General features: G+C 40.0%; 1 protein-coding gene across 1 annotated transcript in view; it reads left to right on the forward strand.

Annotated features, from left to right (window-relative positions):
- The window catches only part of TFAM (transcription factor A, mitochondrial), a 23,535-nt gene that overhangs the window by 913 nt on the left and 9,627 nt on the right, over window positions 1-12,995 (forward strand). Inside the window, exons 3-5 of the mRNA XM_004701371.2 lie at window positions 1,277-1,347; window positions 5,228-5,377; window positions 8,789-8,884. Coding sequence (XP_004701428.1) covers window positions 1,277-1,347; window positions 5,228-5,377; window positions 8,789-8,884 — 317 coding nt within the window. The remainder of the gene's footprint in view (window positions 1-1,276; window positions 1,348-5,227; window positions 5,378-8,788; window positions 8,885-12,995) is intronic.

Raw genomic sequence — 12,995 nt, forward strand, 5'->3', positions numbered from 1 at the left:
CTGTAACTAGGAAATACAGTAGGTGTGAACCTAGAACAAAATAAAACCAATAAAGCCAAGTCATACTTGTTTGTTGGTTTTCCAGAGTATAGGAAAGTTAGATACCAAAGCAGTGAGAAATTAACAAAATGTGACAAGGAGACACAAAGTGAGCACACGCTGTTGGAAAAATGGCGCCAAGATACTTGGTTGAAGCAGAATTGTCACGAAGCTTCAATTTGTTTAAAAAAAAAAAAAGCCGTATCTGCAAAGCGCAGTAAAGGGAAGCACAATAAAGTGAGCTGTGCCTGTGCAGTTGCAAAGGATGCGAAGCATTTAAACCACACCCCTGATTTGCACTCACCCAAAGCATCCCGTGGCTGCAGAAACATCCATCCCGTCATTTAGTCAGTTTTGTGTGGTCTGCACAAGAGAGTATGGCTAAGGATCAGCTCGATGGCAGTGAGTTTGAGCGTGTCTTTCTGCCTGCTGTCCAATCCATTCTGACTCACAGAGACCCGATAGGACAGGATAGAACTGCCCCTGTGGGTTTCTAGACTAACTCTTTAAGGGTATAGAAAGCCTCTAAATTGAGATGCTTTAAATATAGTTGAGAACTCGTAAAGATTTTTTAAGATAGCTGCATGTAGATGGCAGGTTTCCTGTGAGGAGAATGAAAACCTGAGATTTGGGTCTAGTTGCCCTAGAAGACCGCTGGTGAGTTACTCCATTCTTGCTTAGCTCCTTGTCTGCTTTAGGGAAGAAAGGTAATGAAGCTGCATGAAATAACTTAATGGAAAAGTGCTTTGCAGGTAATAAAGCAGCATGCAAATTACTGTTAATTTTATGAGCTTTGCAAGGGAAAATAACTTTTGTCTTATGTTACTTAAAAGAGATGACCACGTAGGCTATTTGTTGAATTCTTAAAATGGCTGTGGGGATGTTACTTTGGGATATAAGGTAGTGGAGCCCTGGTGGTGCAGTGGTTACGCATTGGGCTGTGATCTGCTAGTTCTGCAGTTTGAAACTACCAGCCTCTCTGTGGGAGAAAGATGGTGTTCTATTCTGGTAAACAGTTACAGTCTCTGAAACCCACAGGGGGAGTTATGAGTCTGTATGGACTCAATGGCAGCGACAGTTGAGAGCAAAACGTTCAATCATAGTATAAAGTTGTGCGTGCTATAGAAATCTCTAGTATAAGCTGCTTGTGGAGATTATTTTCTTGGAAGTCTTCAGAAATGAATCTTGAGACAGATGAAATTGTGACTTTCCCCCACTATTTTATTTCAATCCATAGATGCGAAAAACTCAGAGCTAATTAAAAAAATCGCCCAGATATGGAGGGAACTTCCTGATTCAGAGAAAAAGGTAACCACATTGGTTTGGGGGTCTTTGTGGAGATTATATGCAAATCATATACCTGTTCAACTGTTCATCCATGTATACAGTTCAGTGACATTCTTTAAGGTGTGCAGCTGTTCTCACCTTCACTTTCTTGGTTTATCATATACCTGTTCACCTTCACTTTCTCCCCTGATACCATTAACTCGCTCTCTCTCAAGGATCTTTTCAAATCATTCAGGTTGCTCTGTCAATTTGATCTCATATGAATAGTTCTTAAATAAGCATAAAGTTCAGAGCAGATTTTTTTACTTGCTTAGCTAAACTGTTCGGTTTCAAGACTTCAAGGGGTATTTTTGACTTAAGGCTTACCGATGATTTCAGAACAATAGTTTTAGGGGTTCATCCAGCCTCCATGGCTCCGGGAAATCTGGAGTCCAGGAGAATTTGAGGTCTGTACTGCATTTTTCTCCACATGATCAGGATTCTTCTATGAGATCTTTGATCAAAATGGTTAGTAATGAACAGCCAGGTACCATCTACTTCTAGTCTTATGGCATAGGGGACATTTGCTTATGGAGGTAATTAGTCACACCTTCTATTTCATCCTGCTATTCTTGACTCCTTCCTTTGTTATGGTACTTTAGATGGTCACTTGCAAGCTTTTAATACCTCAAGCGCTATATAGCAAGCTAGAGCAGGGGGCGGTAAACTTTTGAGACGAAAGAGCCAGTTCTGTCTCTCAGAACAATTTAACAATTATTCAGGAGCCATAAACATTTTACCAACAAATGAAATCACCATTATTGGAATAATGTCCTTTACTTTTTTTCCAGTTTTATTTCAGAACCACAAGTACGTACCAAAAGAGCTGCATGTGGCTCGCAAGCTATAGTTTTCTGACCCCTGAGCTAGAAGATAAACCAGACACACTCTAAATATATTCTTAGGCCAACTAGTGGATGTCCTAGGATATCATGATTCTAAACTTCCAAACCAAGGATATTTCTGGTTGTAAATAAGAAACCTCAACAGCAGCTTTTCTTTGTCATTATTATAACTATGTCTGTCATACACCTTTACCAATTCGATCTTCTGTAATTCATTGACAGTACTTGTTATAATTAGCTCTGAAGCCTCAGTCAGTGCAGTGTCCCTATCACCATCAAGCATAACTCGGTATCCATAACGGATATTTTTCCTTCTCTCCCCTCTCGCCCCCCTGGCGGCTGCTAGTAAACTGGCCTCGAACTGGCCTTTTCTTGTCTTATATAAATGAGGCGTCCGTTATTTGTACTTGGGTGATTTCTGTATTTCAGTTAACATAACTTATTTAAACTTTACCCACATTGTAACGTGTATGAAAAATTCCATTCTCCTACTGGCTGGGCAGTATTCCCTTGTTTGAGGCGGTTTCACAAAGTTCATGAACTTGCTCAAATTGACAGTGACGATGGTGTAGCATTCCTGGTCGTGTTTGATCAATTGAAATGAATCTGAGAGGAATTACTGAGAGGTGAGGATGGGTAAATATGATAGTGGGACAGGAGGAAAGAAAAAGAAGAAAGTAAAAATTACATATATAGGTATCTAAATATGTAATTTTTAGATATTTAATGTATGTAAATATATAAAGATATGTAAATATATATGTACATATATATGTAATATATAAAGATAGGTGTGTGTGTATAAATACAACAAGAAAGCAGATAGACTTTGGGCCTCTACTTAAACCTTACTTTACAAGAATGGTTTGTTCTAATAATGTGGCACTGTGATACTCATCTTCCCTACATAATTGTTAAAGACAAAATGGGTGCATAAGCAAATGTGAAGAAAGCTTATGGTGCCTGCCTATTAAAAGATAGCATCTGGGGTCGTAAAGGCTTGAAGTTAAACAAGCGGCCATCTAGCAGGAAAGCAACAAATCCCACATGGAAGAAGCACAAACCTGTGTGATCATGAGGCATCCACGGGAATAGGTAACAGTTCAAAAACAACCAAATTGGCATGAAGGAGCGTGGACAAAGTGGAGACCTAAAACCCACCTGTAAGGTAGTTGGACGTCCCTCACAGAAGGGCCACATGGGAAGGATGATATAGCCTGGGTGCGGTATAGCACTGATGAAACACATAACTGTCCTCTAGTTCTTTTAATATATCATCCACTTTTATGGTCTTTGTTTTGCTTCATTAATCTTGTCAGACCTATCTGTTCATTTGTATAATTAAGATCTTTGGATGCATGAGTGATAACCCTTCAGAAACAGTAAAGGGAGTAATGATTCCCTGAGGGTACAGGGAGTGGGGGAGCTGATAGCAATGTTGACTGTACAATCCCACTCGAGAAAGAATGACAGAATTGTGGGTGAGCAGATTATTAGATGGTGTAAGATAATGGTAATTTATCATAATACGGGCTCCAGGGGAGTAGGGTGGAGGAGGGAGGGTTTTAAAGGGGAGCTGATATCAAAGCGTTCAAGAAGAAAGAAAATGTTTTGAAACTGTTGGTTGCAGGAAGTGTAAGTTCTTGAACTTAGAACTTTAAAATGTCATTTTTCTTTTTGTGTGTATGTACCACACTTTGTCCATTTATCTAGGGATGGATGGCTAGGTTATTATGGATACTGTTGCACAGAAACCAGCCCGATTAGGGTATTGCAGATAACACATTGCTGAGTCTTTGCTGTCAAGTCTTAGAGTGGAATTGTTGAGTCACAGTAGATCTGTTTTTTAGTTTTTTGAAGAACTATAATCCTCTTCCACAGTGGCTATATATTTTACATTCCTACCAGTAATGGATATGGGTTACAATTCCAGCATATCTCTGGTGATTGTTTGCTTTTTTAATTGTTATTGTTTGCTTTCTGCTTTTTTCTACCTTAGTGAAATGGTGTCTCATTTGGTTTTAATTTGCACTGCTCCATTGGGTATTGACATTGAGCATCTTTTATGTGTTTTGTGAATTTCCTCCTACTGAAAGATATATTCAAGTCCTTTGCCCATTTTAGGATTATGTTTTTGTTGTTGTCAAAATTTTATGTATCTTTTAGTTAATTGGATTCTTAATTGGATATATGGCTTCTCAAGATATCTCTCAATTGATAGCTAGTTTTTTCACTCTCTTGGTAAAGTTCTTCTGGTGAAAAGTTTAGAATTTTTATAGGTCCCATTTATTTTGCCTTTTCTCTTTTTACCTTAGTTATTTCTACTACTTAATCATTGTTACAAGCCAGGCTTGGCAGCATTGCTCCTGCAATTACTTTTTAAATTGTTATAGTTTTTGTTTGTACATTTAGGTCCTCCTCATTTTTTATTTTCATTTTGTGTGTAGTATGAAGAATGGATCCCATTATGTTTTTCTGCATTTGAAAATACAATTTTCCCAGCACCTTTTATTGAGGACACTCTCTCCACAAATGAACTTGGTACCCTTATTCAAGAGTTGCCTATAGATGTGTAGGTTTATTTCTGGACTCACTTTGATTTCACTGGTCGGTGAGCACATAGGTCTTTAACATTGCTGACCCGCGTGGTTAGGGATAATGATGTCTTTAAGGGACCAGATCGCCCAGACTTCATATATATTTTTTAACATCTATTTTCTGCAAAGGAAAATTATAATTTACAATCCTTATAAATGATGAGAATGTGGATTTTGGGGGTGGAGGTCAAAGATTGTCAGCAAATTGACATTGAAGACTAATGGCTAGAGTTTTACCATGCTTAGCATGCATATGGGAAACAAGCATGTTTTTTAATCCACATGCATGTGATGCCAACTCATGTTTTCTGTCTTGTGGTTTCATTTACTTGAAATGTTTATTATCTGTCTCTAACAGGTGTGCTATGTTAAATTTGTCAACAGCTGTTTGTGGACCTCTTAACTCTTTTTCATTTACAGCTCTATGAAGATGCTTACAGGGCTGACTGGGAGGCCTACAAAGAAGAGATAAACAGAATTCAAGAACAGTTAACTCCAAACCAAATTTTAACAATGGAGAAAGAAGTCATGCAAAGACGTTTAAAAAAGAAAGCATTAATGAAAAAGAGAGTGAGTGTTGACATGTTCATATACTGTGCCTGTGAGTCGAAATTTGTATGGTTTGGGGATTAGATTTATCTTTATTTGTGGATAAGTGGTAGAATGTCAGTAAGTGTATTTAGTTAGGCAAAAATGGGACCTTTTTTTCCCTTAACCTCTGCTCCTACCGTGTTTCCCCGAAAGTAAGACATCCCCTGAAAATAAGACCTACTTACAGTTTTGCCTCTCGCTGAAATATAAGGCATCCCCTGAAAATAAGACCTCCCCGAAAATAAGCCCCCCCTCCCCCTGAAGCTACCGTAACTCTGGACTCTGGACCATAGCGGAGGGCGCCACCACGCAGCTCACTGTTGGCCGCAGCGCTGCCAGAGCAGACAGGAAGTGCGAGGTCTCTTTTAATAAAACAATAAACAATAGATGTGTACTGTATTCTTCTTCATGGAAAAACAAGACATCCCCTGAAAATTAGACCTAGCGCCTCTTTGGGAGCAAAAATTAATATAAGACACTGTCTTATTTTCGGGGAAACAGGGTAAGGCCTCTTGCCTTTGAATTTTCCTTGTATACTTCTGTTGCTACATTTGGATGTAACCATATTGTAACTGACCATTTTGTAACTGTGCTGTTAAGTACTGAACTGTTAACCTCAAGATCTGTGGGTCAAACCCAACAGCAACTCTGGGAGAGAAAGAGGCCATCTGCTTCCATAAAGGTCAATAGCCTGGGACACACTAAGATTGTTACGAGTTGGAATCAATAGGGTGGCCGTAGGTGTGGTGTGTTTGTTTTGAGACGTGTCCCTAAGGCGCCCCCTGCTGCTGTGGCGGACTGTGAGTCGGGCTGTGACCACAGGGTAACTAGAACTCCCCAGCCATGCGCTCTGCGGGGGAAAGGTGAGCGAGACGGTCTGCTGTGAAGATTAAGCCAAAGGCGCAGTTCACTTCTGTCTGATCGGACTGCTATGAGTTGGAATTGAATTGAAGCACTGGGTTTGGTTTGTTTATTCGCTAGTTGCAAAAACAATTAAGCATTCCACCATCAGTGGAAAGGTTGGTGGCTTGAACCTATGCAAAAACTCTTAAGTGAAAAACCAGACTGAGCATCTGTTCCTGTAATACTATATTCAGGAAAATCCTGTACTAGTACAAAGCATGGCATCTCTGAGCCAGAATTGACTTTACGATAGCTAACAGCAAGATGTTAATTCAAATAACTTTATTACTTGAAAGTTAGACCACCCTTTCTTAAGGAAATAGTATTAGTTCTGAGGGCATCAACTTGGTAGTTTATTCTGTATTATGTAAAATGAATATTAGAATTAATGCCAGCCTTGAATAGGGGATTCCATGATAGCTCTCCCTGAGTTATGTCATAGCACTAGGACTGCTGACCCAATTAATAAAAGATTAATAAAATGATGCTTTAGTGCTCACATAAAGTGCTAAGAAGAGAAGGGACCAACGATGAGGACTGGGGGCAGATGCTAGGAGTTTCTCTGTATATTCACACTCCCCTTTTGGAATTGTACTCTCATATTTCAAAGGTAGCTGAGAAGTGTGGCAACTAGAAACTGTAGAAGAAACAACTGGGAAATTGTTTAAATCGTAAAGTACGTGGACTCTACAATGATTTTATTAAATAATGAGAGGTCCAGGAAGATGGAAATAATCTCTAGATGAAAATCAGAAACCCTGAATTTATATGGGAAGAGTCAGCTTTTATCAGTATTCAAGTTGGAATTGTCATTGACCATAGATAATCATTAAAATCTACAGAATTTTGTAAATTAGCTACTCTTCACTGTCTATTCAGAAACAAAATTGCATGGGATAATGCCACATCCTTCATCACTTGAATCCAGGAACTAAAAAGCTCTATGTAACAAGGGACACTTGTATTCTTTTCCATGTTTTCTCCTTTTGGTACCTAGTTAGGAATAATAAAAACACACATATTGTGGTTTAAAGGTTGAGAGACGAGCTGGGAAGGGAATGGGGTGAGAGATGCTTGGTTGTGCTGTGTGGGTCATAGTCCCCTTCAGGAATGAAACTGGGCTAACTATCGCTTAAAAAAGGATTTTGTAAATATGTGTGGTAAACCTGTTGAAAGGGTTTTGGATGGCACAGTTTAGACCAGTGGTTCTCAACCATCCTAATGCCGCGACCCTTTAATACAGTTCCTCATGTTGTGGTGACCCCCGACCATAAAATTATTGTTGTTGCTACTTCATAACTGTAAGTTTGTTACTGTTATGAATCGTAATGTAAATATCTGATATGCAGGATATATTTTCATTGTTACAAATTGTACATAATTAAAGCATAGTGATTAATCACAAAGAGAATGTGTAATTATATATTGTGAAATAGTTATTTCTAATGACAAATAAATGAAATTTTGTCTTGAAGCATGGCGTAGCATGGCTAACAGTCTTCACGCGAGATACTCATATATGGGCATATCTGCATGTGGGTGGACCTGCCTGGAGATGGATAGAGGAACGGTGTCTCCGTTCCTAAGACCATCGGAAATAATGTGTTTTCTGATGGTATTAGGTGACCCCTGTGAAAGGGTTGTTTGACACCCCCCCTCCCCAGGGGTCACAACCCACAGGTTGAGAACCGCAGGTTTAGACTACTAAGTTGGGTGATGCTGTTGGGTTAAGTTTAAGTGCTGGACTTTTAATGCAAGATTGGTGCTTAAACAGACCAGCTGCTCTGCAGGAGAAAGATGAGGCAATCCGCGTCTGTAGAGTTTACAGTTGAAAACTCCGTAGATGGTCACTGTGAGTTGGAGGTGACTTGATGGCAGTGAGCAGATACTGTGACTTAAGGATGGTGGTTTTAACCCACCAATCAGTATTGCAGAAGACCTGGCCATCTTCTATAAAGATTGTGTTGGTGTTAGGTGTTGAGTGGATTTTGACTCCTGGCCCATTATGACAGTGGACCTGCTCCAAAAGATTTTCTTGGGATAGTTTCTGTGGATCTCCAGGTCTTTCTCCCCCGGCCACTGCTGGGTGTGAGCTGCCATTCTGTTAGTTAGCAGTGAAGCTCTCAGCTCTGTGTGCCAGCAGGGCTCCTTTTGTAAAGATACAGCCAAGAAAACCCTTTGGACTAGTTTTACTCTGTACTACGTGGGGTTGTCAGGAGACAAGCGTCTATTCAAAGTTTCTGTTTTTAATACAGTTAATGGAAACTATGAAAATAATTTCTGTATCAGTATGTTAAAGTATGTTACAATTTTCAAAACAGCATTGCTAAGTAATTCTGACTTTATAATCATGTATTTTATACAAGATCATAGTATTCACTTTCAGGAATATTCTATACTGTATAGTAGTGACTAAAGTTTCCATAATTAAAATGACATCTCATGGATATCAAAGCCATATCTGATTCTTCTATTTTTGTGATGCAGGAGCTATCAATGCTTGGAAAACCAAAAAGACCTCGCTCAGCTTACAACATTTTTATAGCTGAACGCTTCCAAGAAGCTAAGGATGAATCATCACAGGTAAAGCAAACATATTGTATTTGTTGTAAATTTTGAGATTGTCACCACCAAATCATGGTGAAGAAAGCTGGTGAATTACAGAAATTAAGCTCTACACTAGTGTTTCTTTCCTGGACTTTGTCTCGGAAAAAAACCACAAAAAACTATTTCTTACTGCATGCAATGTATGTAGTTTGGGATTTGTAGTTGTGACTGTGTACATTATCAACATTTTCTAATTTTAAAATTTATATAAAATTTTCAGATTTGCGGGGAGGGAGAGAAAAAAATCAAGGGCTCAGGTAGAAAGCAAATGTTCTGAGAATGATAATGGCAGCAAATGTGCAAATGTGCTTGACACAATGGATGGATGGATGGATTGTGATAAGAGCTGTATGAGCCCCCAGTGAAATGATTTTAAAAAATTTCCCCCCCGAGATTTGTAGGAATGTTAAGCGGCGCTGGTTTTGTAGTGGTTATATGTTGGGTTGCTAACCCCAGGTCAGCAGTTTGAAACTGCTTCAAGGAGAAAATGAGGCTTCTTACTCCCGAAAAGAGTTATAGTCTTGGAAGCCGACAGGGGCATTTCTACCCTGTCCTGTAGGGTTGCATGAGTCAGAATTTACTTGATGGTGGTAAGAAGATGTTTAATTTCTTATACAATTTATTTTCCCTGAAGTCCTTAGGCTTTTATTTGCTTAGTTTTCTATGTATTTATTAATAGCTTAATCCCCCACTCTTCAATTTTAAGTGTTTCAATATTTAGATGTATTATACGCCCTCTAAATTTTAACCGGGAACTGTAAGAATGGTTTGGGTGACATTTGACTTCATAAACATCAGCCTAAGGCCAATTGCTTTTTTTTTTTTTTTTTTTAATCATTATAATGGGGGCTTACAATCCATACATATGTTCATTGGGTCAAGCACATTTGTTGCCATCATCATTCTTAACACATTTTCTTTCTATTTGAGCCCTTGGTATCAACTCCTCATTTTTTCCCCTCCCTCCTTCACAAACCCTTGATAATTTATGAATTATCATTATTTTTTCATGTCTTACACTATCCGATGTGTCCCTTCATCCACTTTTCTATTGTCCCTCCCCCAGGGAGGGGGTTATATGTACATCATTGCGATCGGTTCCCTCTTCTCTTCCTGGTATCTCTACTCCCTTTATTGGTCCTGAGGGGTTTATCTGTCCTGGATTCCCTGTGTTTCCACCTCTTTATTTGTACCAGTATACATGCTCTGGTCTAGCCAGATTTGAAAGGTAGAATTGGGATCATGATAGTGGGGGGGAGGAAGCATTAAAGAACTAGAGGAAAGTTGTATGTTTCATCGTTGCTATACTGCACCCGGACTGGCTCGTCTCCTCCCCACGAACCTTCTGTAAGGGGATTTCTAGTTGCCTACAGATGGGTTTTGGGTCCCCAATCTGTACTCCCCCTCATGCACCATGATATGATTTTTTGTACTTTGATGCCTGGTACTGATCCTATCAACATCTTGTGATCACACGGGTTGGTGTGCTTCTTTCATGTGGGTTTTGTTGCTTCTCAGCTAGATGTCCGCTTGTTTATCTTCAAGCCATTAAGACCCCAGATGCTACATCTATTGATAGCTGGGCACCATCAGCTTTCTTCACCACATTTGCTTATGCACCTGCTTTGTCTTCAGCAATCATGTCATGAAGGTGAGCATCATGGAATGCCAGTTTAAGAGATGAAAGCATTCTTGCATTGAGGGAGTACTAGAGTGGACGCCCAATGTCAAAGGCCAGTTTCTATGAGGTGGAGGTTAGACATAATAACTCCATCCTCGCACTTTCTTTACCAGTCTTGATACCAGCTCTCCCTCCTCCTGCACTCTGTGTATGTCACAGCTGGACTTGCTAATTCATTGCAGTTGCCACACAGCTTACAGATTCTCTCAATTAGGGGGTTTATTAAGGAAGTTAACAGAATCAGGAATTAGCAGTTCTGAACTTCCAGTTAAGAGCACTTACTCTCAGCTGTTCCCTCATGCATACTTCTTTTTGGTTTTCAGCCTCTTAGCCACATGGCCCTTGACCTTTTCCCAGCTTTGGTGATGTTACAAACTCCATACTCCATTAGCACCCATTATAAATGCCTAAAGAGTGCACCATTTTGCTGTACACCTCAGCCTGAAGGTGCTCAGCTCTTGCTCTGTGAGTCAGCGTACTTAGCTACCCTTGTAAGTGCCTGGAGGCAACCCACTCCGAAAGTGAGCCTTCTGCCCGAAGGCACTCCAGTTGACCTGGCTTGTGCGCTGGAAAGCTCAGAACTCTGCCTTGTGCTCCTCTGGTGTCACAGACCTATCGCTAGACTTTCATCTACTGAATGTGCTCTGTGGTTTCTTTTCCCTCCTCTTCCTGTATTTCTTGGTATGCTTGGTGCAGGGCTGGTATTCAATCTGGAAACCAATTTTGTAGTTCTCAAGCAGTGTTTAGAGTACATTATTATATAGATTTCTTCTGATTATCATTTACATATTTTATGAACTGGCCCAGGAATTTTCTTATCTTTACAAATTTTTTATCTTAGCAGTTTTGCTTTGCTTTCTGGGATAATGTGTACATATATTTTCGCTTCAGCACCTTATTTTTAGCATCGTATTTCACGCTCATTTGTGTCTGGCTTCTTCAGTGTGACTCTTAGAAGGGGACATCATTAATTTGGTGTGAAAATTCTGTTATCTTTTAATTCCATTTTACACAAATATTCTGAAAGCTTTCTTGTAGTTGTCTCTTTTGAGAGGGTAATTATGGGGGATAGTCCACCCCTCACACTATCACAGGTTCAGAAAGTGCAGTTGTACAGTTAAAATATACATAAAGATTATCATAAAGTCAGAGAAATAGGAGAGAGAGTAAAATGAAGTCAGACACATTTCATAGTAGCATGCTCATCTCAGTTCCTCTTGGTGGTACACGTGGAGGTAGGAGCCGGGAGGGCAGGAGCGAGCAAGACTTATTACTAACCTAGGCTTATATATCTGTGGGGGCCTGCATGCCCCTAATTACAGGTAAAGATGTCACAGGAAGGGTTGTACACTAGGCATACACATCACAGGAAAAGGCTGTACAATAGGCGTAAGCATACCAGGAAGGGGATGAGCTAGGTGTGTACATGTAATAGGAAAGGGAGGGACTAAGGGTACACATGTGACAAGAAGGGTGGACTCCAGTCTCAATATGGTCACCCTTGAGCTGGAGACTTGATATAGTCTAAGCTTTCAGGGGAAGCAACCCACTATCCCTAACAGCAGGGAGTGAGCCCCACCTGTTGTGGGAGAAACAATGGTGTCTGCTTCCTGTGGAAGGCTGGTGTCTTCAGGGAGATAACTTGGCAATCATTTACCATTCGTTGCAAACAGTGCCCTAGGTCTGACATATGTATATTTGGGGGAGACCAGCTGTGGAACAGTCTTTTTGTACCCTCAGGTAAACGCCCTTTCTTGGTGAGGATTTAACCTCTCTTAAACAGACTTTCAGCCAGTCCTGTTTTTAGCCCTATTTTTACCTCTAGTTTAAAGGAGCCTTAGTGCCTGTGTGGGTTCAGCATTGGGTTGTTAACCTTAAGGTTGCCGGTTCAAATTTAACAACTGCTCTCTGAGACAAGCTGAGATTGTCTGCTCCCATAAAGATTTATTCCCATGAATCCCACATAGGGTCTCTCTGAGTCAGCATCAACTTGATGGCAGTGGGCTTGGTTCAGTGCTACCAGTTCCTGAGTTGTTAGAAGTTCTTTTCTGTAAGTCAGGCTGTTTGGTTTTCCCTGTTGCCAGCGTAAGAATGAGCTTTCTTGGATCAGTGAGGTCTTATGTTAATTACTTCTCCATCTAATTTGTAGCTTTGTCGTTCAAAATTTTTTCTTTGTCCATGAGGGTTATGTCTTAGAAATACATGTATATAATTTTTTTTTTGGATTTGACTTGTTTTTTTAAACATTTTATTAGGGGCTCATACAACTGTTATCGCAATCTATACACACATCAATTGTGTAAAGCACATTTGTACATCATTCTCAAAACATTTTCTCTCCACTTAAACCCCCGACTTTAGGTCCTCATTTTTCCCCTCCCTCCCCGCTCCCCCCTCCCTCATGAG

Source organism: Echinops telfairi, unplaced genomic scaffold, assembly GCF_000313985.2.
Source record: "Echinops telfairi isolate 266 unplaced genomic scaffold, ASM31398v2 ScPeMD7_70;HRSCAF=299, whole genome shotgun sequence".
Taxonomy (NCBI): Eukaryota; Metazoa; Chordata; class Mammalia; order Afrosoricida; family Tenrecidae; genus Echinops; species Echinops telfairi.